Here is a 27,357-nt window from a genome sequence, read left to right as displayed (position 1 = left end):
CAATAATGATTCAACCCAGAATTCCAAGGGGCGGGGGAGACTGCGGGAACTATGGGATAGCTACGGAATAGCTACCCACAATGCAACGCTTCAGGAATCGACGCTAGCCTCGGACCATGGACTCACAACGCCGAATTACTGTGCCTAGTGTGGCCGCGTGAAATCGAATTTATAATATCAGTTTTATGAAACCGATTTTAGCTAATTGGATATTATTGTGTAGTGTAGACGTGGCCTATGTCTATACTACAGCCTAGGTTGGCAAAACTTAGGTTGCTCAGGGAATATTCCACCCCCTGAGCAAAGTAAAATTACACCAACATAAGCTGTAGTGTGTACAGCGCTATGTTGGTGAGACAGCTTTTGCCGCTCGCAGAGGTGGTTTTTTACGCCAATGCAACTGGAGAGCTCTCTCCTGTCAGCACAGAGCATCTTCACCACACAAACTACAGCAGCACCACTAAAGCACTGTATGCATAGACATGCCTTTAGTGGGTTACAGATTGTTGTAATAACTACAACCAAGTCCAGCAGATGGGTAAGAGCAAAGGTCAACTTCATATACCATTCTCTCTACCAGCAAAGATAAAGTTTGAAATTCCAGATTTAAAACTAGCAACAGATGATCAACTCCAGTGATAATGTTTACTTCACTTACTAGGGAAAACAAGATTTTTCCTTCTCCACTATGCAGGAACTCACCAATTTACAAAAATCTAATTAGCTTTCATAGTCGATATTCATCTCAACACTCACTTGTAAGAAAAAAGGGGTTACAGAAAACTTCACATTCTTTAAGGTAATGGTTCATAAAATATTAACAGCATTAGATTATCATGAGTAACTGAAGAGTCTATACGATTTTAACGATAAATTCTTCTTGTAAGTTAAGATTGCATGAAAAACTTAGTAGACAAGAAAATTCAGGCACACTGGTCTACTGGGCAAAATCAAGCCAGTTTGCCACCCACTATGGGCTAACTCATGTTTGCCCTATGTATTTTAAGAGGAATCTTACCCACAATCACACAGTATGGCAGTAGCTGCCTGTTTCTTTCCCAGTATGCTCTCTCAGCAAGAATATTTAGCTGGTTCTAAAAGTAATTGAGATAACAGGACTGAGCAGATGGGCCCTCCCCCTTTATGTGATTCAAAGTACTACCACTATATTTTCCAGATACCCAAATACTCCCCAGTCTGTATATCATGGAAATCAAAGAACTTTTATATCTGAGTATTTGTGAGGATTACGCATGCTGAGAACAGTATAGGGAAGAGAAAATAAGGCACTTGCCATGGTGAGTAACCCCTCTTTTCCACTTCATAAGCAGAAACTCTAAAACAGCAAAGGGAAAAGGAGAGAGGGCATAAGATGGGTCTGAAAAAAATGACACGAGGTTTGTGAAGTCCTAAAACACGCAAGTAGCTAAGGATTGTGACAATATAATGATTCTTCTCCTCAGAGTCCCTAGGAGCATTTCGTCCAAACTCTTTCCAAAATGAGAGACCATCGCTGGCATACATTGATAAAATGGTTGTATTTAGCTTAGTGAAACAGCTCCAGAAAATAGTCTAAAATTGTAGCTAGTGGACACTACATGGCATCTATTTTCATTTTGTGTAAAGATATACAGAAAGCTCTCCCATTTCTGGTTTCTAACATATTGAGTTTTCCGAATCCATTTCAGGCAACTTGTTCTGGCAGACTTTACTCTATCCAGTTCTTGCCCTTTACAGCCAAGCTTTCCGACTAAATCAACATAGGAGTGCAATTTATTTGCTATTCACAGGATAAGAAAAAAGGAACGTGTTTTTGCCAGAGATGTGACAGAATATTAATACTGGTAAACTGACAATCACGACAGTTTTGTCAACTTTTTTATTCTTTTCTGAAGGAAATGACCGACAACAGGAATAAAGGGCATTAGAGTTCTTCTGACCACTGATAAACACAACTATTGGTTGTGAAGAATTGAACTGTGGTATTTAGTTCCTTCCGTCTCTCTGGTATTCTAAAATGGATGATCTTGTGTGGATCTAATCTCTTGGAACACCCTCTAAAACTATGCAAATGTCCCCTTGTAATTGTAGAATCAGTTCAATTAATTGTATTTCTGCTTTTGGTCTTATGTCTTGGCACCTGAACATACTTTGGAGGCAATGTCTGCAGAGTAGTGTTGTTGTAGTTCTTGACAAATGTTAAGACACTCTTCCTTATTGATGTAACAGAATGCCAAAAGAGAGTGCTATAATAATATTATCTTATTGTGCTGACACACTTTTCTGTTGTCTTATGTTATGTTAGAGGAACTAATGTGCTGGGCACAGATTTACTTAAGGAGTCAATCAACCAGTGGTGGTCAAGGACAAGACAACATTTATCTCCAAAGGCTGTCCATCACAAGATTATGCAATTTTGCACTAATTAGTATTCTGCTCAGGACAGGTTAGAGACTGGATTAGTTGTGGCATTTTGTGATTATACCCTCAAACTACAGAGCACGAAAACACATCATGCTCAACATAAGAAAAATGTTGTATAATGTGGTGAGTAGGTATATTTTTGTTCATATGTATTTCTCACTGGTGATTACAAAAGATAAGGTGCTGAGAGTCTATAAAATGCTGCTGTTCGTTCTCTATATCTGCTGCTAATGATTAAACAATAGTAAAAGGGAAAAAAGACAGAATTTGATATCTTCTGGGTTGTTTGGCAGCTATGTAACACGCCATTCTATACAAGAGATCTCTGAAGTGAGTGGATTTGAAGATAAATATCAACAAAAAGATAATTAATAGTCTGTCTATATATATGGAAATATACCTATCTCATAGAACTGGAAAGGACCCCGAAAGATCATTGAGTCCAGCCCCCTGCCTTCACTAGCAGGACCAAGTACTGATTTTGCCCCAGATTCCTAAGTGGCCCCCTCTAGGACTGAACTTGCAAGCCAATGCTCAAACCACTGAGCTATCCCTCTCCCTCCCGTCCTCAGTCACAGTTTAAAAGGGTAGAGAATATGCTAGCTCATTAATAAAGGAAAGTCTTCATGGATTCGACGCTGAGGTCACGTTCCTTCCTTACCTGAATGGCTCAACAGTCTGAATCTGTTTGGCAGCTTGTCCAGGGTTTAGATAAATTCTTTGAGTTCCTTGAAATAGATTTACAAAGCTGGTCTGGAAATCTGATAAACAGTATTTTTATAGTAGATATCTTTGAAGCAAGAGAGAGGTTATGATTTTCTTGAATTTGTGATCACAAGGAACTCAATCTAATGTGCATCTGATATCAGAGTTTTCCATTAATTACAAAGTTAATCACCGTATTTTGAACTGCAGAATATTCTAAGATTTATAACTAGTTGCAGAATTCCTATGCAGACTATACTTGGCTACCTGTGTTTCTCAGCATTACTGCAGGATCAAACCCCTTTATTATTATCAATATTCCTTCTCTTAGAACCTCTATGACAAGCCTGTAATATCCTTTGAGGGAGGTCCTGAGTGGAGTGGCTGTACAGGTGGGCTTGTGCACAACTGTGCAGGGTTCTGTAGCTTAAAGAATGCAGCAGCCCAAAACCTCTGTGTGAAAATGGAGCACATGGAAATACAAACATTGCTATTCTAGACCACAGGCTGAAACATCAACCACAGACAGGCTGCCCTGCAGTCCTTAGATCTGCCAGGGAACATAGGTAGATTTACATTCTAATGCAGTGTTCACTGCACACAAGATCACACCAAAACAGAACCACAGCAATGGCTTATCTAGTACAATGGTCAATACCAGATACTTTAGAATAAGATGTAAAATTCCTATTACAGGAAATTATGTACTAATATGCCACAGGGGAAGTTATCTCCTCACCTCAGAATGGCCATATTGGGTCAGACCAATGGTCCATCTAGCCTAGTATCCTGTCTTTCAATAGTGGCTAATGCCAGGTGCTTGAGAGGGAATTAACAGAACAGGTAATCATCAAGTGATCCATCCTGTCACCCATTCCCAGCTTCTGACAAACAGAGTATATGACACTTCAAAGCATGGCTTTGCATCCCTGTCCATCGTGGCTAATAGCCATTGATGGACCTATCCTTCATGAACTTATCCAGTTCTTTTTTGAATCCCATTATAGTCTTGGCAAAAAGTTCCACAGGTTGACTGTGCGTTGTGTGAAGAAATACTTCCTCATTTGTTTTAAACCTGATGTGTATTAATTTCAGTTGGTGACCTAATTCTTGTGTTATGAGTAAGAAACGCTTGCTTATTTACTTTCTTCACACTAGTCATGATTTTACAGACCTCTATCATATCTCCCCCCTTATTCGTCTTTTTTACAAGCTGAACAATCCCAGTCTTATTAATCTCTCCTCATATGGCAGCCGTTCCATACCCCTAATCATTTTTGTTGCCCTTCTCTGAACCTTTTCCAATTCCAATATATCTTTTTTGAGATGGAGCGACCAGATCTGCACACAGATGAAAGGATAAAGAGGAGTGTCTGACTGACCTTCTCTGGAGCATTTATTGTTGTATATACCATTATTCGGTTGCTTTTTTTATTTTCTTCTCCTCTCGAGGTTAAGTGGTCCTAATTTTTTTAACGTCTCTTCATGCCTTCAGAAACACGAAACCTCTCTTTCATGCCTCTAAGAGTTTTGCTGTACTTGTCTAGACTGTTTCCATTTCTGCTACATTCTGAGATGAAATTACTAAAGCATTCAAGGAGAAGGAATACCAACAACTTATGTAATGGCATTAATATATTGTAAGTATTGTTCTCTGTAGCTTTCTGAATACACACCAACATTGTGGATTTTTTTTTTAAATCACTGAGCAGAAGTTTTCACAATGTAATAAGAAGTTCAAATTTTAACCTGAAATTATTCATTGTCACCATTAAAGATGCAACATTTCCCAGAAGAACGACCACACTGAGTCAGACTAAAGGTCCATCCAGCCCAGTATCCTGTCTTCCGACAGTGGCCAATGTCAGGTGCTTCACAGAGAATGAACAGAACAGGTAACCATCAAGTGATCCATCCCATCGCCCATTCCCAGCTTCTGGCAAACAGAGGCTAGGGACGCCATCCCTGCCCATCCTGGCTCATAGCCAATGATGGACCTATCCTCCATGAATTTATCTAGTTCTTTTTTGAACATTCCCAATATTTACTACACAATGGTATTCAATATTTCAGTGTTTCCCTCTGTACACTTAAAAGGACAAATAACTGGGTAATTGCTGATTTTTTTTAGTGGCAATCGCTGTAGCTGAGCTAGAATACTGCCCCAAAGCCTTGTACTCCATTCATCTTTGCATGTAAATCAAAATACATCTCACTTAGTAAAAATGCTTTGGATTTTTCCTATTATCAAGAATAAATTTGCCCAAGTATTGCCCATGTATCATCTTGAGGCTTTACCTATTTTTAAGTTATAACTTAAACAAGATCATTTTATGTAAACTTAAAAAAAAAACAACAGCAAAATATTTCCACAGTTATTTACAAGCTTCTACACTTCAAGGCAAAAGACAAAGTTAATGATACCCAACAGTCTGTTCTTCCATTCATGCAGAGGCTGTGTGTATGTAGTTCCCACTAGCATTAACAGGAGTTATTGGTGTGCTGAAAGTCTCTACAGACAAAAAGTCTCTTATGAGAGTAGAAAGACAAGACCAAACTTATCTAGAAAAGATTTTTAAGTACCTTCTCTGTTTTGCATTTTCTAATATAAATAGCAACAAGTCTTCTAGAGTCATGAAGCAAATAAGATCTATCAAGTTTGTAAATAAAGCATGTATAATCATCAATTGCACAGAACACCAAAGTAAAAACACCACACTAAATTAAACACTAGATCCTGTAGCTGAAAACTGTCTAAACACTGTAAGGTCCTAATCTTGCAAAGATTTATGTTTGTACTTAACCTTATGCAATGTGAGTACGTCCATTGACTTCAATGAGACTACTCAATGTATAATTTTATGCACACGCTTAAGTCTTTGCAGGACTGGAGCCTAAGATTTCATATTTCAACTAAATACTAAGACATAGCCTATTCATAAAAAATTTTTTTAAGGCAGCAAGGGAACATTAAGATAATCAGTTTTACCTCCTGCATCACACAGGCCACTAAACTGGTTAAGGTATTCACATTTTAAAGAAAAGTACTTCCAAAAATGTCAGAGAATTGTCACATTTAAAAATGCATTTTGCTGTGGGAAAGAGAACAACTGTCAATGATTAAGTTCTCCTTAGGGTTATTCTTCTTTGAAACAAACACCGTACTTACCCGTCTATTGGTACTGACCCTATACCAAGGGCTGGCAAAAAGACCCACAAAAGTATAGCCAATTAATGCTAGTGGTGTGAAGACTTATGTCTTCTGAACTAAAACAAGTCAGGCTACTCCAAGAATCGAGAATGATATGTATTTTGTTTATCTTTTAAGTCTCACTCAAATAAAATTATAAACTTCATGAAGGCATTCAAAAGTGTACTATAATTAAAGCATTCACATCTTCTAACCACAACAAAGCCCAGGTGTTTGGAACAAAAATTTAGATGTTTAAAAATGTTGTTTCAAAACTTAGTAACAGTAGAAATATTTTCACAGATTAAAAATACAAGGAAACCACTTAGATTTAAACATTACTACAGGCTGTTGGCAACCCAAACATTATAGCCCTGTGCTAAAACATGAGACTCCAAGTAAAACCCATTATGTTTTTGTTATCTAACATTGACTGAACTGCAAAAAGTAAACAGCATAAAGAATGAAAATTAAACTAGCATTTAAAAATGTTAATCTTATGCATTAACAGAATTAAATACTTGAAAAACCCAATATTGTTAACCTGACTTTCCATTCAGTTTTTTCACTGCTAAGTAGATTTTAACTTGTCTGAGTGCTACAATTTGATACAAGTTTTAGGTTGCAAAGTTTGCTATTTCTTCCCACACATATCAGGTACATCCTTGGAACAGTACGCAAGGACCAGCTAGCAATATAGAACTGAAAGGCTGTATTAGTTGCATGAAATACAAACTGATCGTACACTATGGCAAGCCCCATACCACTGCAATATGCACGCAATACATTTTAGGTAATGTAATCTTTTTAATTGTGAGCTTAATTAAAAAAAATTCTTAGCACTCATGCAATACTAAAATTTAAGAAATAACCAAATGTCACTTCATTCATTTAAATGAATGATTGATTAAACTATAAAGATTTCACTTGTTCACAAATGTGTTACAAATCTATTTCTTAGCAACATCTCTACTGCCCCAGAGATGAGCAAACGTTTTTGGCACATGGTCTACGATCATTAAAAATCTCTGAGGCTACAAGTGTCCCAAGATCACTCCCTATAGCCAAGATACCGCATTGTCCCTAGTTACATTTCTGTTCTTTGTTTATTCATTTATAATGCTTATCTCATACTCCCAACAAGAGTTGTATTTCTGCTTTTTGATGGATCCTCTATCCTGCCTGGGTCCCTATCTCCATTAACTCAAATCAGAAGCAAACAAATACAGACAAATAGAGGTACGCGCAAATGTTGTTATACTATTTATCAGGTGCTATGAACAGGGTTACCTGCAAAAAAACAAGCTGTGGTGTGGACTACCTTGCCAGGGCACATAAGAAGCACTAGATACAGAGGTAATCTTTGGTCATACCCACAGATTACTTTTTGTATAGTTTATGTCTCTATTTCCCAACACGTAGTATTATTTATAAATCCACATCAGTTCCCAAACTACGCAGTCTTGCTCTTGGTAATAATTTAATATCAACTAAATCAGGATTCCACAAATCCTTGTGAATGTCCTCACTTTTTAAGGTACAAAATATTAAAACCTCTCCAATATTTTTTTTTATTTTTATTTTTAAAGGAGCGTTGTGGATGTACTCTTCTCCTATCCTCATTATGGAGAAAATGTGCCAGGCTTTCAAAGATTCTATTTTATTTATTTCTCAGCTTTGTCCACTTGGAACCCAAAGCAACTACTGACTAGTCAAAATAGATTATTCTGATTTTGCTGAGTGTGAAAATAGTAAGATGGATTTGCTTGCCTTGAGCTGAGAGGCCCGGACACTGAGTTGAACCATCTTTTACTGAATTAGTAAAATGTATGAAATAAAAGTAAACAAAGAATTAAAAGCAATTCACACTGTAAAATTAATGAAAATCTCACTTAAATGCCAGTTCAATTTAATAAAAAATAGACCTCGCATGCCACAGCACACAAGCAATAATCGAAGATTTAGGGAAGCTTTGAGAACTGGAGTAGTTTGAATTTTGCATGATTTAATATGAATAATATATTGTAACAATCAGTTTACTTTCTAATCATGCAATCACTACTGTAAAATTTATGCTTAACTATATTCACATCCTATCTTCATGCACAGTAAATAAAAATTAACTTCCTAAACTAAAATTATTCATACTTTAAATGAAACTGCACTACTGTCTTACCTGTAATAATTCAAAGTAGTGCAAACAATGATAAACTGGGATCAGCATAAGCCGTGGAAGAACATACCGTACAGCTTCTTTAAAACCTTCAGCAATAGACTGAAAAGAAAAAAAAGTGGCATTATTACCACATATAAGCCCAAAAATGGAGGGAAGAAGTTGAGAGGTTTTTCCAGAGTTTTACTAATTTGTTTGTGAGAAATGTAGATATAGTGAATCTTTAGAAGAATCTGAATGAGTAAGGTGTGGTGAGATGGTGAGCCAGGAGGCAGAGTGCATTGCAAATACTGGAAGCACAATGGATCAGAGGGTAGTGCACACATGCTCCCAGTTTGCTACTAAAAATTCGCCCATTGCTTGCAAGATACAGCATCCTCAACTGCCTCAGTGAGAATCTGCAGTGGCAAACTCATAAAATAGGCAACTTATCAGTTTCACTGTGATTACCTCTATTTTCACCAGAAACAGCAAATCAACATACAATGTGTGGAACAAGTTAACTAGAAAACAATTTACAAACAGCTCTCAGGTCACACAAAGCCATGTGGACCTTTATCCTTAACAGACTGCATACTTCAGCACTATCTTCAGTATCAGCCACAAAACTTAAGTTTTTCCACGATCAAGATTTCCAATTGCATTAACCAAATATTCCTCAGGAAAGCCTGTCACCTGGTTTTAATATCTACACAAAAAACTAGTTATGCATTTCCTTTTCTTATTAATTAGCACTAGCTCAAGAAGCCAAAAATTAAAAACATGCAGAATTCTATAGTGAAACCGTATTCATGACTAAGCAGACATAATCCAAAAGCACACAGTCATGTCTGGGAAGTTAGGGTATTAAGGCATAAAGCTTGAAAAACATTATGATCAGTCAGATATGCTCAAACCCACTTCTTTAATGGATATTTTACTATAAGTAACAGAAGGAATTTCAAATTCCTGCAGAATTTGGTGCTGGAATGCAGTGAAAACTTAAAGACTTGGGACCCAGAGAGAATCTGACCAAAGGGAACCCCACAAGAAATTCAAGTACTCCACCTCCTACCACCCTGCAAAAGGGTTTGTGGGACTCACATCTCTCTATGCTACTTCAGGCTCTCCAGATCTCAAAGTGCACTGTGTCTTTCCCTCCAAATCCTTGCTAGATCCATAGGCCCAGATATTTAAATTCTGCCTTAATCTACCCCTCTGACATGCCACAGAAAACAGGAGAGCTTATTAAATACACGGGATAATACTATTCATAACAACTTTGGAATTCACATATTTATTTAATCAACAAAAATGATTTTAAAACTGTTTTGCATTTTGATCAATTAACTAACACAGTAACTCAGAAGGCAAGAGGAGGAGAAAGAATTTCCAAGGGATCCTGGGAAAGGAACATAACTTCTTGACGTATGGATCAGAAGAAAAGCTGAGAGAAATCACAGACACACCTTAAAATTAAGTAACTGTGGAATGGAGATTTATTTATCCAATGTTTTCCTTTCTGGAAATGATCTGTCAGTCTAAGACATCTAGACTGGACCTCTCTTTCTGCAATTGCCAGAGGCAGCTCATGGTTGTCCATGGGACTTCAAGGCTTGGCCATATCTCTTCTGCCTTCACTCCAATTTGACGGAGACAAAATGCTAAGGAATATCCCAAACACAGTCCAACTCTTAGTATCGGAGGGGCGGGGGGGGGGGGGGGGGGGGGGAGAGGGACTCAAGAGAGGATGCCAGCTTCCTTCCCAAGTGACTCAGTATTCACTTGAGTATCTGGGATAAGGCTCCAGAGCTTTTCCCTATAAAGGTGGATCAGCCATGGGTGGTTGTTTTTGTTTTTGTTTGTTTGTTTTTTTGGGGGGGTGGGGGGGGAAGGGGGAATGAGTTTACTGCACTGACCGACCAAGGAATCATCAGTTGCAGGATGATGGTCTTGTTTACTGAGTCCCAAAAGGTGAAGAGGACTGACTCACCCTTGAAGAGATGCCTCGGGGGGAGTCTCAGCTGGCACGATGGGACATAAAGACCCTAACAAGCTGTCCAAACTGAGTCCTTGCCCAAGCAGGGTCTGTGGGATAGGAGCAACTGTGGCAGAGCTCTCCCTCTGTGGCTCCTTTGAGTCTCCTTCCAGATGAAGAACTCTTAGCTATTTGTAGGTACTGTTTATCAGGATCTGCCACGCTGGGGGGGAAGGGGAAAATAAATAAGGGAAGGAGCTCAGTGGGTGATCCTGTTAAGGAATGGATCCCTGAAAAAAGTCAATCATTGGATGAAGGACGAGGTGTATGTGGTGAAGGGGGGAGAGGAGGAGAGAGAGAGAGAACACATTGTTCACTGATTTGGAATTAAAAATGGGGATGGCAATGGAAATGGCAGGAATGCCAAGTCACCACTTTGCTGGAGGCAAAGACTCTAGTACAAGGGCTGAAGGGAAGTGACCAAGACCAACTGACGTGTCTGAGCTGCCTCCAGTATTTGCAAAAAGAGAGGCACAGCCCAAATACCTTAATCTGAGGAGAAATCATGATCCGGGATCCCACTAGGATTTCCCCCAACCCCAAAGACTGATTGGAAACAGGAAATCTAGGCTGAATCTCACAAAAGAAATGTCGTATTTCTTGAGTGAGATTTCATACTTACCTGAAAATGTAGCGCAACAGCTGGTTTAGCCATCAAGTTATTAAAATGCTCATGAAACCGTGGGGAAAGAATATCCTGGGACAAAGTTTCATATGGATCAAAGGCTTGTTCCTAAAGAAAGGAGGAAATAATTATGTATATATAGAAAAAGGATGCACGACATCTTTTTTGCTCAGCTATACGATTTGCTTATTGAGATCTGATGTGTTAATGTGATTTTTCAGGAAAGTTTCAGTTCATTCAAAAATAATATAACTCAGTATATCCCATAATTCATTAATGTACATTTAATACATGAACAAACCTGTTGGGAGCATTGCTCAGCATCACCATATTTGTCATTAACACAAATGTTAATGAAATGGTGGTAGCCAAGAGGCAAATTCTTACTTACAGTCCAGTAGTGATCCCATCACCAAGAAGTCATGTTTTGAAAAGGCTTCTCTAACACATATGAAAACAATGATTACCCCCACAGTAACTTTGGTTCTCTGAGCTGATGTCGGTGTGGATCCCACCTCAGGTGCTCATGTGCCTCACACGCTGCAAGACCTGATTTCCTAGTAAATTTCATGTATGGAAGATCAGCCCAAAGGGCTTGGAGCTCACTCAGTCTCCTGGCCAAGGTGCCTGCAGCTAGGAAGACTGTCTTCAGAAAGAGTCTTCTTTTGAGTCCGAGTCTCGACGGGATGACACAGTTCTGGGGCAGGAGCCATCTCTTTGACCAGTGGATAAATATATATCACATCCTTGAGGAGCTTCAATATTGCTGGGCGAGAGAAGATGGAGCACAAATGTACAGGCAGACGGCAAACTGAGATCAGAATGAGATGGATCTTAGTGGAGCTGAACAAAAGATCAGTGTTTCAGATACAGCAAGTAGTCAAGGATCTGTGGTACCTACATAGGAGCCAAGCCCTGTTAGGCTACCAAGATCAAGAACCTCTTCCAAGTTGACAATTAAGTCCTCCTGGTTGTTGTCTTTGGTTGTTGTCCAAGCCATCCTGAGATCGGAGAGGTACATCTCTCCTGGTTGTTCTCTTTCTACTCTGTAACCGCATCTCCTGAAGGTGCCTAGGGCAGTCCCAGACTGTAGTACTTAGCTAACCAACATCCAGGCTGTCAGGTGCAGAGACTTTAGGTTCGGATGACCTATCTGGCTGTGGTACTGTAAAATCAGGTCCAGGCACTACAGGAGCTGGTTCAATGGCTGAATGGACATCTATACAAGTCTGTCAACCAAAACTGCTGGGGCCAATGTGGTGCTATGAGAATCATCGTGGCTCTGACTCTTGAATTTGGAAATCACCATGGAAGATGGGGGAATAGGTGGAAAGACATAAAGGAGTCCTTGGGTTCCACTGCGGAAGGAATATGCTGGGCAATGAGCTTGGAACAGAGATGACAGTGGGTTACTGTCCTTGGTGGTGAACAAGTCTAATACAGGAACCTCCCAATAATGGAATACTGGCACAACAACATCTCTCTGCAGTGACCATTCATGACTGGCATGGTTGTTATCTTCTCACAAAGTCTCTAGTCAATGCTGACTCCTGGGAAGTGAACAGCCATTGGGGTTACCCCTGTTGCTAGCACCATATCTAGAATTTGATGGCCTCCAGGCAGAGGGGCGAGGAGCATGCATCTCCTTGTTTATGCAGTGCATCACAGATGTGGCATCTATCAGGTTCTACACTGTGGAATTTCAGAGGACAGGCAGGAACACCACACAGGCCAGCCTGATGGCCCTGAGTTCCATGATGTTTATGGGAACTCCCATGTTCTCCAGGAACCAGATCCTTTGCATTCACAGGTGGTCCAGGTATTCTCCCCAACTTTTGCCTGATGCATCTGTGACTCAAGTCTTTGTTGAGTAGGAGGAACAAAAACAATACCCTCTCTGCTTAATTTTTTGGGGTCCAGCACCATGTCAACTCTGCAACAATATGAGGCGGCCCCAAGACATTACCGTCCATCCAATGTCTTGGAGGGGAATAGATGAATTTGACCCAAAGTAGCAGCAGCCTCAGGTGAAGTCTGGCAAGCAGCATCACATATATGAAACTCTGGCATATGGTTTAACAACCCAAGGCAAGTCTGTAATCACTGTAGTCTGATCTTATCTCAAAAGTAATAGCGATCACAACGTCAGGAACCTGAACTCTAATAGGTATGCCCACTCTGACCTGGAGTCTACTATAACTCCAATGAACTCTATCCTCTGCATCACGGTTCACTAGGAGGACTTCCAGGCAAAATAGGAAGGGAGAATATTCTAGGTTTGTTGCAGTCTCTTGCTGGGATCTGCCTTTGACCAGCCAATTATGCAGGTAAGCATACACATGGATGCTCTGCCTTCTCGGGTATGCTGCAACCTCTGCTAGCCATGTTGTAAAGACTATCAGTGCTGTGGAGTGTTTGAATAATAGTACTTTTTGCTGGCAGTGATTTGGCCTCACTGTGAATCTCAAGTACTTCCTGTGAGCTGAGTGGATCTTTCACAAGAACGGAGAGACCCTCATTCAGATAAGGAAATTATATTTCACTAACAAAGTGTGAAAGTTGGCCACTCAGGGGGGGCATCTCAGTTTGGTTGAGGGTATCAATATGGGTTCTGGGTTGCTGCCAAGGTTCTTTACCATGTGCCATTCCCACCTTGGCAGACTTCAGGACTCTTTCCTTGGAATTAAGTTTCACAGTCTCCTTGTGGGACGATCCCATGTGTTGCTTGGAGCTTATGCTCTATGCAGGATTGTTTCAGTGTTGTCTTTCTGATGTTGAAGGTGTCAGCACTGAGGTCACTGGTGTTGAGGGCATCAAAGCTGATGGTGCCAGTTTTGACAGCGTCTGCTTAGTTGCCTCTTTCATTAACTGCTCTTGGAGTGTAGTAGCTAATGCTGACTCTTTTAGTTCCACTTTAATAGCTGTCACTTCCTCTGGGTCTGAGTGACTCACATGGATCACTCAAGCAGATGTAATCTGACCCATGAGTCCCCACAGTTACAGATTCTAGAGGAAAACAACTGGCACGCCAAGCACCTTGGGATATGGCTCTCTCCCACGTAGAACAGGCAAGAGCTGTGTCTGTCAGTAGGGAGGATGAGCCCATCATAGCATGGACAGGGTTTAGAGCAGTGGTTTTCAACTGTTTTTCATTTGTGGACCACTAAAAAATTTCAAATAGGGGTGCAGATCCCTTTGGAAATTTTAGTGTGCGGAGACCTAGAGGTGAAAACAACTGGTTTAGAGTCTGTCATGGTGGTGCAAAATACCTACTACACAGGAGGTAGGGTCTCCTCTCTTTTTTTTTTTTTTTTTTTATTGCAATGTCCAAATTAAAGGAAACAAGGGAGAAGAGTGGTGAAAACTCTCTGTTCACCACACTATCCAAGAAAAGGTGAGTTTGAAGCCTTGTAGCAGTAGCTGGTCATAAAGCAGCTGGGTTCCATCTCACTGTCATGGGTGGTAAAAGGGAACTGAAGGAGGGCCGGGGTTGCTCTGCCCTTTCTGCCACTGCACAAGACCCAGACAGGCACTGCTATTCAAAAGAATCCAGCCTCACATGCAGGAGGCATAGGAGCACCTACGACAGTGGGATCCACACAACATATTTGAAGACACATTTCCTATACTTACTGTCTGGTTACAGTTTCTCTAGTTAAAGCTGCATTAGAACATTTTATGTTCATATGGTCATAATTTTCTGAAATTTTCACCACTGAGGCATTTTCCACTCATGGTCTCTGCCCAAAGGTGATTTTTTTTTTTTTTTTTTTTTTAAGTTTGGGCAAAATGCCTTCAACTGTTTTTCTGCTAAGAAAACAACCAACATAACTAACTGTTTTACTTCACAATAAAACAAGAAGAACTATTTAAAAGCAATCGAAAGTGCTCTCGTAGCAAAACCACGACTGTGGAGGAACAGAGATTCCAACTCCAACCATGTGGCGGTAAGAGGGAACTGAAGAGAGGTTGACCTGCACAAACTAATATAGCATCGCTTGAGACACGAAGCTACGTACAATGGACACTGCTATGAAAATCATCTGGGTCTGGTGCACATAAAAACCCATGTTTGGAATACATATAGGGACCACCACTTGAAGAAGAATCATAAAATGCAAGTGTAAAAAAGCTGCAGACACTTTTGGTGCAAGGCTACTGCAAAACTAACTGATATCTGAAAGCTGCATTCAGCATTACAATGGTTGTGGTTGTTTTGGAAAAACTGGTTTTGATTTGACAAAGTTATGAGAATTTGCAGCTTGTGTACAGAGCATACACAGCAGAATTTTACATCATCACATACACCTCTGAAGGCATGTTTGATTCAATATCCACGAGACAGAAATGATTAATTTAAGTTCCACACTCATGCATGCATATTTCAGCCCTTTTTCGCTTTAGAATATTTGAGCTAGATATCAACATGTACTGTAAATTATAAATTTTTAAATTGTTATGTGATCAAGAAGAGGTTTTGACCAGGATTCTAAAATGTCACTTGTCTAGAAACTTTCTATCCCAAACCACCAACACACTAGACCCAAAGAAAAAGGCGAAAAACTTTTTAAAATGGAAAGGCTTCTTTCCTCTCTATTCCCTTCATCTCAAAAATGCTACCCCATTTTTGCACAAGATTTGCAAAAGAAAATTTACCTATGAAAATAGACCAGCCCAAAACGTGATTTAACCTTAATCATAGGGCTTTTATAATGGAAATGCTTAAGACAACTTTAAATATACCTGCTGCTGTATGACCTAGGTATTTTAGTTTTCATCACTAAGCATCTCTTTTTTATATGTTTTACACAAGAATGGAAGTATCATAAAATGTGTGAAATGTTCAGACAACAGGTCTAGCCTACCAAGTGACCTTGCTCTATATTACCTACCTACCACTAAATTCAACACTCTCAAATATAGAACCTGCTTTTTTCCTAGATGTAAGTTTCATAATTACTTCTTCATTGCATTAAGAACTTTCAGTTAAATGAAATATATAAAAAATCCAGGCTGTATTTCATTGAAAGGGCTTTCCTTACTGCATAAATCATAAGAGGTCTTTATGACATATTGGTAAGTGAAAGGAACAATCTCTGCTCTTCATAAGAACCATTGTAACCTTTGCTTGGACCAGTTGCTAGTTGCGGTGAGCTCTCATTTGACTTTTAACTAGATATATTCTGTTTGAAAGCACAGAAGTGCAAAAGAAATCACCCTAAAATTATCCTGCTTAGGAAGATAATGGCAAAGAAGCCTAACTATAGGCTGAAATATTTAGTAAGTTTGAAATTCATTCATTCATAAATGAATTCACAGTTTAAGACCAGAAAGGATCATCACCTCCTAGCCTGGCTTCCTGGCTAACAAGGGCCATAGAATTTCACCTAGTTACCTCTGCATTGGGCACACTAACTGGCATTTGATTAAGGCATCCAAAAAAGGCATTCAGTCTGGATTTGCAGACATCAAGGGACAGACAGTCTGCTACTTCTCTTGGTAGTTTGTACCAATGGTCAAACTCCCTCCCTGTTAAATTTTTGCCTTATTCCTAAATTGTATTTTTCTGGCTCTAACTTCCAGCCAGTGGTAGCTGCTATGGCATTCATCGGTAGACTACAGAGCACTCTGCACAGTGTTTCTTCCCCCTGAAGGTACTTATACATTGTAATCTAGTCACCTCTTAGTCTTCTTTGTGATGAACTAAACAGATTGAGCTCTTTAAGGGCTTGTCAACATGGTGACACTCAGGAAATTAATTTTCAAAGTGGATTAGTTAAACCACATTAAACCCCTGTGTGGGCACTCTCATTCAGAATTAAAGCAGCCTTAACTCATCTTAGGGCTTGTCTACACTTCAAATGTTACAGCGGCAGCGCTGCAGCAGCACTTCAGTGTAGACACTACCCATGCTGACAGGAGGGGTTCTCCTGTCTGTGCAGGTAATCAACACCCCCCCCTTCCCACGGGGTCGCAGTAAGATTAATGAACGAATTCTAGCACTATCTGCACTGGGACTTAGGTAGGTACAGCTACATGTCTCAGTGGTGTGGATTTTTCACACCCCTGAGGGACACATATACCGATGTAAGGAGGAAGTTATCTACCTGTAACTGGAACTTTTTGAGACATGTGATTCCCATCTGTATTCCACTAAGGATAATGCGCCATGCGCCCGGAGCTGGTGCTTTCCAAAGTAGTTGTATCCGCCAGTCCACACATGTACCCTTGCATTGCCTTGTAGTTTTGCCCAAGTGATAAAGGGCAGGGCAGGACTGACTGTCTCTTTAGTTCCTTCTCCACCGCAGACCTATCAAATCCACAGCAGAGGGGAAGGAGGGTGGGTTTGGAATACACATAGGGACCACACATCTCAAAGACTTCTGGAAAGACTTTGTAGATAAAAGGTCAGGGCTCTATGTACATCGAGGAAGTGAAACCACTGTTCCTCATTTGAGGTGTGTGGTTTGGGAAAGACAACGGGATAGTGTATGGATTAAATTGAGGTGAAAACGAGAAACCACCTTTGGTACAGATTTGGGATGCAGGCACAGGGAAACCTTGTCCTTATGAAATGTGGTGAAAGGGGGTTTTGCCATCATAGCCCCCATTTCACCAACCCTCCTTGCAGAAGTAATAGCAACCAGGAAAGCTACTTTCTTAGTTAGAAGAGAGAGGAAGAGGCCAGAGACTGAAGGGAGGGGGTAGGAGTGGAAGGGGGCCCTTAGTACTGTGAGGACCAGGTTGAGGTCCCACTGAGGACCAACAGTCTGGATGAGAGGGTATTTGCGTACAAGGTCTTTCCAGAATCTGGCTGTCAAGTGGTGGGTGAAGAGGGAATGCCCCTCCACAGGAGGGTGTAAGGTACTAATGGCCGCTACGTGCACTTTGATGGAGCTGAGAGTGAGTCCCAAGGCCTTCAGAGACAGAAGGTAGTCTAATAGCACGGGAATGCCCACAGCCTCGGGGGCAAGCCTGCTGTGTTGGGCCTAGGCAGTGAAATGAGCCACTTGGCCTGGTATGATTGCCTTGTCGAGTCCTTTCTGCTATCAGAGAGGATGTATAAGACCAACGGCGAGCATTCCTGCACTAGCGGAGGTGTCCATCCAGAAACCAAGCTGTCAGATGAAGCACCCTTGGGTTGGGGTGTCTGAGCCTGCCGTTGTGTTGTGTGAGTAGACTCGGAAACATTGGTAGTAAGAGTGGAGGATGCTTCAATATGCAGAGAAGAAGAGGGAACCAAAACTGGAGAGGCCAATACAGGGTGATCAGGATGACCGTCGCCTGGTCCCATCTGAGTTTGTGAAGAATGCGTGGCAGGAGTTACATGAAGTGAAGGTGTAGCTGATCTAGTTCGACCAGTCAGAGATCCGGGTGTTCCCCTGTGAGTGGGTTGCAAGACCTCCTCTTGAGCAGTAGTGGAGGCACTTAGTGTTGGTGCGAGATGTAAAAGAAGTCCCAGATCAGGTTCCCAGGCATTTGAAAATGTCTGCAACTACGTGTCGTGCAACTCCCATTTGTGGTCAGTTCTGGTTGTGACTGGAGGTCACTAAGGCGATCAAGTCCAATAAGCTCTGGAACATGTCTTTTGGCAGATAAGTGCATGTGAAGGCTGAGTCAATGCGTGCGCCTATGAATTCTAGTGATTGTGTTTGATGCTCACTCCTAGGGAGAAGAGCAGAAGCAGCTCACCTCTTTTCTGGACCATGCTGCCAGTAGCCAGTTGTCTAGGTAAGGGAAGACAAAGACTCCTTGTCGCCAAAGGTGGGCTGCTACCACAGAGAAAATCTTTGTGAAGACTTGTAGGGCAGTCTGAGCAGGAGAACCCTGTATTGGAAGTGTTGGGGCCCCATTGTGAACATGAGGTGAACTGTCTCTAGGTTGCATATATGCCAATATGGAAATAGGCATCCTGCATATTGAGAGCTGTAAATCGCATGCCTTTTTCTAGCAAAGGGATGATAGCCACAAGTGTGACCATAAGGAACTTCAGTTTGCAAATGTAACAGTTGAGGTGTCTCGGACCCAAGATTGGTCTCCCTTTTTCTTGGGCACCAGGAAGTAGTTGGAGTAGAATTCTATGCCTTGAAAGGCTGCAGGGACTGACTTTACTACTCCTCTCTGTAGGATGGAATCCACTCTAGGGTAAGAACACTGTCGTGAGAGTGATCCATGGAACGGAAACAGGGTGGGGGATATGAAGGAGATAGTGCCATAAACTTCATGGCGTAGCCACGCTGAATGACATCCAGGACCCACTTGCCCATTGTAATCATGCTACATACCAACAGAAAGAGTTTGAGACAGCCCCCAAATAGGGTGGCTGATGGCTCTCTAGTTGAGCTCATAGATATTGTTTAAGCGCAAAATGAGTGTGTTGTGTAGAGGATTGCACTGTCGGAACAGGTGAATAGACTGTGGGCCCTAGGACATTTCTGGGGAGGTCTGTGGTCGTTGGTGGTAGAGCTGGGAAGTTCTGCAGGCAGTGGGCAATAAAACTTTCACTCTGGAAATGACGTGTATATACCTAAGGATTTCAAGTTAGCTTTAGAAGCTTTTACCGACTGCAAGGAATCATCCATCTTTTGACTGAAAAGGTGTGATTCATCAAAGGGCAGATCTTCAATTGGGTTCTGTACTTCTCTAGGGAAACCCGAGGAGGGAATCCTGGTTACACTCCTCATGATGATTCCAGTTGCCAAAATGCATGAGGATGTGTCTGCTGAATTAACCGCAGCCTGAAGTATGGACTTAGCAACCAACTCTTCTTCCTCTAGATTTGCTTGGAATTCAGAACAATCCTATGAAGGCAGCTTATCCATGAATTTCACCATCTGTCCATAGTGTAGGAAGTCGTACTCAGTGATCAGTGCCAGGTAGTTTGAGATCTGGAACTAGAGGCCAGCTGAAGAGAACACCTTTCAGCCCACAAGATCCAATCTCTTGCCCTCCTTGTCAGTTGGGGTGGAGCATGGATGCTACTGTTTAGTCCACTTAATAGAAACTCTGACCTCTCCCCTTTTTTAGGGCGTGTGTGTGTGTGTGTGCGCGTCATAGTACCTCTTTTCTGCCTCTTTCAGAGTGGGAGCACACATGACTGGGGTATGCCACACAGTGCATGTCGGTCGGAGAATGTTCTTATTGATTAATTCAGATTATTTTCCTGAATGTCCCTGTGTAGACAAGCGCCACGTCTCTTCACTGTAAGGAACTTTCAAATAATTTTTGTGGCTCTGTTCTGCACTTTCTCCAAATTTCCAACTTCTTGTTTAAAATTTTGACACCAAAACTGGATGCAGTATTCTAGTATCTGTCCCCCAATGCCGTATACAGAGGTAAAATCACCTCCTTACTTCTACTCTCTTGTTTATACATCCAAGGATTGTATTAGCCCTTTTTGTCACATCATCACACTTGGAGCTTATGGTGAGCTACCTGTCCACTATGACTCATTTTCAGAGTCACTGCTTTCCAAGACACAGCCCTCCATTATGCACGCATGGCCTGTTTTCTTTGTTTTTAGACGCATGATCTTGTATCTGTCTGTATTAAAAAGGCATGTTTGAATGGGCCCATCTTACCAAGGAATCTAGATTGCTCTGTATGACTGCCTTATCATCATTCTCTGTTCAGAACCTCATAAACGTTTTTATTTTTTTGAAGGAACAGAACATGCCTTCTATTGTCCATTCCACAGAGATATAGAGTCATGGACACTAGCTTAATATGAAGATACAAAATATTCCTATGAAGTGATTTTAGAAACTCACCTCTGCCAGATCTTCAAAGCAGCTGCCAGCCAAAGGATGAGGACTACTTTCATCTGTCATTTCAACAGTATCCTCAATCAACCCCAAAAGCTTCACAGTCAATTCATGAATATCTGAAATGTTGCTAAAGATCGTATCGATATCCTGAGAAAACAAAAATTATGCTTTAGTAATATTTGTTACCATTTCCTTTACTCTTTTGCAGATATCCAAGTGTTTCAAATAAAGTGTGAGCTATCTAAGCCTTGTCTACACTGGCAGCAGTGTGTGAGGCACATGTAGCTTACACGCTACAGTGAAAACAGACTGCATCCACCCTGACGGAGCCTCTCCCCACTGCTGGAGCTTTTTTGTGCTACCTCCATCATGCCAGAGCCTTTCCCTGCAGCAGGGAAAAGCTCCAGCAGCGTGGAGGCAGCATGACACTGCATTGCTAAAAGTAGCAGTGCAGACGGAGGGCGCACTGCTTGGGTGTAGAGAGAGCCACGTAGGGTATACCCACAGGATTCGGGTTTGTCATTACTTGCCTAAGCAGTGTCTCACTGTCTGCATGTCTATGCAGTGCCTCTGTTCTACATGCCACCATAAGGAACGTGCAGTGTAGACATACCCTAAATAGAGATGAGACAACAGAGAGAAGGGAAAGGAAGTCAAGTTCTAGCCATCAATTCAGGCTGAGCAATCATGCTTGGGCATATTCACTTTGATCCAATATTGCACGATTTTTACTTTTAAATGTCCAAGAGCACGGTGCAGTATCCAATCCAGCATCCAAGAGCAGTGTTTCTTGTGAGAGGCTACGGATTATTCACTGGGTAGGACAATGGGGTCCAACTTTTTAAGTCTGTACACTAACAGGCCACAATCAGGAGGGGAGGAGCAGTTTAAAGCAGTCATCATTTCCCCTCCATCACCCTCCTTGCTCTTTTCTGTCTCTGAACTTAAACTGAAGTGAAAATTTAAAAATAGCCCCCAGCTCAGGTCCCAATGACAAAACTTTATAATCAAAGCTATGCAGTCTCTTTTTCAGAATACCAGCTGGGCTTGGAAAGGGAAGTGGCAGCTTCCTTTTTCAAGTCCCGCTTTTAGTGTCCCATATCTGAGAGACACCCCCATCTGGGCAGTCTTCCCCAACCCACCATCTGGAAAGCACCCTTCCCTTGACTCCAACCTCTGACTGACATCAGTTTCTTTTCCAGTTACCTCCAGCCTTGGCCCACTCCATCCAATGCTCAGAAACTCATCCCATCTCTCCCTGCCCACACCCTAGCCCCCAAATCTCTCTCCACCCCCTTATCAATTCTCCCCTTTCCCTGTCAATTAAGGTAAATTACCAAGGTTTCACATCTTCCTCTTTTTGAGAGACATCTGCAGCCCCTCTTCCTAGTACTCTCTTTCCTAGGAACCACAGCTCCTCCATCTGCTGCTTTGCTGCTTGCCTGGTAAAGTGCAGGTGCATAATTGCATAAGGATCAGATTTTCTACCCACATGACCATCTGGCACTATAACTATTGTTTGCATCTAACAGGGAACCTTGCTTTTTAAACCTTGGTCTAAGAATATTCATCTAAGACTGCTACCTGCAGTCCCTCCATCTTATTTCAGGCACCAGTCACCACTTCTGTTATACACTAGGATACTTCAAGCCAAATTTCACTTAATTTGTTACAGGCAATGTAAATTTGCTAAGTTGCAGCTGAAAATGGACGTGCAAGTATTTAAGCACTAAAACAGTAATCTATTAAAAAGGGACTTACATACGGTGTGAACAACTTTCTGTTAGACAGGAAAGCTTCCCGAAACACTTTTATTATCAGATTCAACTCCCGTAGATATTGTCTTTCTTCTGCAATTTCAGTTCTCACTAGCTCATAGTAATTGAGTTCACCTGAAGAAGAGGGCTCATCTTCACACAGCGAAACCAAACCAATAACATCCTGATCAAACATATCCATCAAAACCTAGCAAAGAGTGAAAGTCAAGTTTTTATACAAGTCTGATTTCTATCTTTCATTCAAACTCAATGGTCTCAATTTGTTCAAAAACTAGTGAACTGTATTTAACACAACACTTTCTGTAATAAAAATCAGGAGGTAGCAATGTTGAATCTTTGGCAGGATCAACTGCCAATGCTGTGTTTTTTATGATTTAGTGCAGCAGGAAAACAAGTTAGGATTTGCGAAAGATGGATTCTGAAGAACAGAAGGCATCTTGCAAAAGTTTTGCCTGATGATGAAGATAACTGAAATTCAACAAAAAAGGTTTCTGAACAATTTAATAAAGATGAAACTAGAAAGACTATTTTTTTCTAAACCACTTAGAGTGGAGAATCTACCATTACAAAGAGGAGTTATAATAATGAGAATCATAACAGGATGATGCAGTTGGGAACTAAAGGACAATGTTTTTAAATGAAGTGTTAAGCCAATTAAACATCAGTAGAGCAAATCAAATTATTTCTCACCTTATCAGCACACATAGACACTTTAATGTCTTGCTGGGAGATTTCAAAGTGTCGTATATTGAAAACATAATTTCCAGCCAGTTTCAAAATGTCAGCTGAGATATATTCCAAAACAGCCACAATATAAAGAGAGACATGATAATCTACTTTATAGCCTAGAACCTCCTGTAAATTGAAAACAAAACACAGTAAAATCATAGTCATGCCTGAAAGTTATTCTGACATTGAGCACCATATTGGAAAAGTGAGATATTAGCATTTTTACCAAAAGGATATTTGCTTTGCTAACACACAGCTGCAGTAGCCAGACCACAGAACAGAAATGGGAGTTTGTGGCCAACAATATTCACCAAGGAAGATCTTAGAAACATGCCACTGTCACACTTTGCCTGCTACAAAAACATGGCTTTTCAAATCTCATTAAAATTAAATGACTCGAGTGAGACCATTCATGGGCTTAAAATTAAGGACGCCTAAATCCTTGCAGGATGAGAGCCTACACATGGAAAATGGAGGAAAAAAGGATTCTTCCTTTTACAATTTTAATGCAAAATGTGTAGGCTTTCACAGAATTAAAAATGGGATGCTCTAAATCTCTTGCAGGCTCTTGTCCCCTTGCATTAGCACATCCATTATCCTAGAACATTTGACCACCGTCGAAAGACAGGCTACAGAGCTAGATGGACCATTGGTCTGACCCAGTATGGCCATTTTATATAACCTTAAATAGGAATTAAGTGAAGTGTTCAGATAAAATGTGTGTGCAACTGAAGTAACCACATACTTACACTCAAATTAATATGAAGGAGTTAATTAAGCTTTAGGAGTAGAAAAGAAAAACAGGGAAGACATTGTTCCACTTCTGAAAACATTTCAAACAGCAGGATGATATTTTTCATATTCGGCTGAGGGTTTACTTCACCCAGACCTTTTGCCTGATGCAAATTTGTGATAGGACCATCATGAATAAATACAGATAGGCTTGTGCATTTTAGTAATATCATTAATTTTGTATCATGCCATCATACATTTTGGGATGCATCATTTAAAACCAGCTACTATGGTCCTATACATTTGCTCACTAGCTCATTTTACAGGTGTAACAAGTAAGGCTATGATTTGGTCATGGAGGTCGTGGAAGCCACAGAATCCATGACTTCCAGTGACCTCCGTGACTTTAGCCTGTGGTGGGCAGAAGCTGTAGGGTCCCCCACTGCTCGCAGGGGCAGGGAGCTACAGGATACCCGTGGTGCCTCTGGCGGACCCTGGAGCTCCAAGCTGCCACGGGCAGCAGGGCAACCCCCTAACCCCAGGGGGCCATGGGGCAACCCACCCCCAGCCCCCCAGCCAACATGGGAGGCAGGGGACCCCCAGAGCTGCAGGTGGCACGGATACCCTGCAGCTCCCAGACACTGCAGGCAGCTCCTAGCCCCGCTTCGGATGGTGTGGGGACCTGAAGATCCCCATTTTGTCATGGATATTTTTAGTTAAAGTCATGGACAGGTCATGGCTTCCATTAATTTTTCTTTTTTGCCCGTGACCTGTCCATGACTTTTACTAAAAAATCCATGACAAAAATCTTAGCCATAGTAATGAGCAATCTCCAAAAAGAAAAGCATTATTCAGAGCTGCTAGGTTTTCCTTCTCAACAGCCACCCACAACCACTGTCATAAACGAAGATATTATACTCGATAGATAGGAGTCTGATTATTATTCCAGAGAGAGAGATTGAAAAGGCCTCAAGTCTTCCTGGTATCGAATACATATCTGCTGTCTGTCTTCTTTTTTTATACTAGGTGCTAACTTTATTCAGCAATGCTACCATCTTACAGAAGGAATTTCCTTTTACATTTTTGAAATATGAAGCATGGAGAGAAACACCCACATAATACCTTAATAGGGAGAAACGTTTGCATTTTAAAAGATTGACTTAAAGATGATAAATCAGTGGATGTTGTAAAACTAATTCAGGATAAACCTAGGCTTTAAAAAAAACCTCACTTGAAAAATCAACAGTATGCCCAAGAAATTGAACTTCCAGGCTTTCATGGTTTCTTCTAATTTAACCAGTGGCACTACTAGTTAAGAAGTATAAGCCAAACAAGAATTTTTCCTGCCACTAAGTTTGATGTGAGGTATATTAGACCAGGAGTCCTCACAACAAATTTTTTGGTGGCCTCAAACTGTGGCTACCAATTCTTGTTGGTAGCCCCACTGACAATTTTTCCTAAAATTTTTAATTAACATTAGGAAAAAAATAAATAAATATGCACATATACATGTCTAAATCATTGTAATTTATTGAATCTTTTTGAAGACTCAGTAATAAAAATAATGTTGTCTCTATTCCTACTGAACCAGAATAGAAACACAAATAAGGTGCTCTGAAAGTTCTTGTCTTTTTTTGTTGTTTTTTTCGCTTTTTTTTAAAAGATCTGCTAGCTAGTAAGTCTGCTGCTGTGAAAAGTGATATTAACAAACATACAAATATCACTTTTCACAGCAGTAGACTTACTCAGTCCTGGCAAGCCCAGGGACGAATTAAGCCTTGGATGGGGAGGTCGAGAGGGGGGAACTGGGAGATGAGGGGAATGCATGATGGGCTGGCGTAGGCCAGGGGTGATGGGGGAAGAGGAGCCCCACAGCTGGGGGTTGGAGCTCCATGGCCAGAGCCTGCTACCTGCCATGCCAGGACTGGAGCCTGACCCTACTGTCCCCAGAAGGGTGGTGAACTCACTAGCTGCCTGTTCCTCCAGCATGTGTGTTTCGGGAGGGGAGAGGGGGGTGCAGGGTCCAAACCCTGCTGGTGGCCCTGGGAGAGGGACCACGGCTTTACCCACCCCAATCACTGCCTGGGCACTGTGGCTGCAGGAAAAGCCCCTGGTGGCCATATGTGGCCACAGTGCCAGTATTTGAGAAACACTGTGTTAGTCAAACCATAAGAACTTTAGACAGTTAATTCTTTCTTAGAACTGTACATATTATAGCACAACAGTTTTCATATTTTTAAAAACCCTTTAAAGTAATTTGCAGTGATATAAAAGAATGTCACTACATGTTTTTGAAGGAGCCGCATCTTCACATGCTGGTACATAATTTTGTATTTAAATAATATTTCCTAACAAATTTCGAAATAAGGGGAAAGGAGATGTAACTTTAAGAGCCACACCTACTCTAGAAATTGAGCAGTAAGGGTCCCTGAAAGTGTAACAACCCTAGTTCCCTTCAAAGCAAATAAGCACTGACACAAATTACAAAAAAAAAAAAATAGTTTGCCCTGACCTTAAAGAAGCTAACTTATAAACTGAAGACTAAGCATGTCAATGTTGCAGTACCAGTTATTTCTTTACTTAGAAAAATATGGTCCTTATTCAGAAGGCTAATTACTAAATATCTTAATTACAGCTAAATTTCACTGTATAAATAATATTGTATTATATATACAGATCAGAAATGCTTCCCAAACCTTGCTAATCTTTAATAGCTGCCTTCTAAAGTACACTTGGAAATTAATCATAATGTAAGCCATCAATAAACTACAACATTCCAAAAGCAATAGCCTTTTATTCCCTCGATGTTTCTGTGGTCTCTTTATTTAGAACTTCCTTGTCACTTATTGACACTTGGTGACATGGAACAAGTATGAATGAGTAAAGAAATATCGACTTACTTTCCCTTTCCTAAGGCTATGGGGAGGAAGGCTGAGGAAGGGATATCTATCCCTCTTCCATTTACACATGCAATGAAGTGAACTTAATTCAGCTATTGCTACAGCCGCACTGATCGGAAAGTTGGAAATGCTGTTCTGCTAAGAAAAATGACACTAAAAATAGCATCGGGGGGTTAAATGTTTGTGACTCAATGGTTTCCATATCAAACTTGCTTAGCTTGAAAGTAAAATTTACTTGCCAGCCCTATACGCTCAACCTAGGATCTGAGTGTCAATTAGGCTACTTTCCTTCTCAATCATCCCCCCCCCCGATGCTA

At 41.0% G+C, this 27,357-nt stretch overlaps 1 protein-coding gene across 3 annotated transcripts in view; it reads right to left on the bottom strand.

Moving 5' to 3' along the window:
• SOS2 (SOS Ras/Rho guanine nucleotide exchange factor 2) overlaps window positions 1-23,484 on the bottom strand; it is a 71,887-nt gene extending 48,403 nt beyond the window's left edge. For 2 of the 3 annotated variants that reach the window (XM_075065815.1, XM_032775762.2), the window contains exons 1-5: window positions 23,370-23,484; window positions 22,663-22,866; window positions 20,905-21,048; window positions 11,132-11,242; window positions 8,496-8,594 (exon numbers count right to left, since the gene is read on the bottom strand). In XM_075065815.1, the coding sequence (XP_074921916.1) occupies window positions 8,496-8,594; window positions 11,132-11,242; window positions 20,905-21,048; window positions 22,663-22,866; window positions 23,370-23,384 (573 nt within the window). In that variant the 5' untranslated portion in view covers window positions 23,385-23,484. Of the gene's footprint in view, window positions 1-8,495; window positions 8,595-10,464; window positions 10,673-11,131; window positions 11,243-20,904; window positions 21,049-22,662; window positions 22,867-23,369 lie in introns of those variants that run through there. The other variant, XM_032775755.2, reaches the window with a different exon arrangement.
• Window positions 23,485-27,357: the final 3,873 nt, after the last annotated feature.

Source organism: Chelonoidis abingdonii, chromosome 4 (assembly GCF_003597395.2).
Source record: "Chelonoidis abingdonii isolate Lonesome George chromosome 4, CheloAbing_2.0, whole genome shotgun sequence".
Classification (NCBI taxonomy): Eukaryota; Metazoa; Chordata; order Testudines; family Testudinidae; genus Chelonoidis; species Chelonoidis abingdonii.
This window is presented reverse-complemented; position numbering and strand designations above follow the sequence as displayed.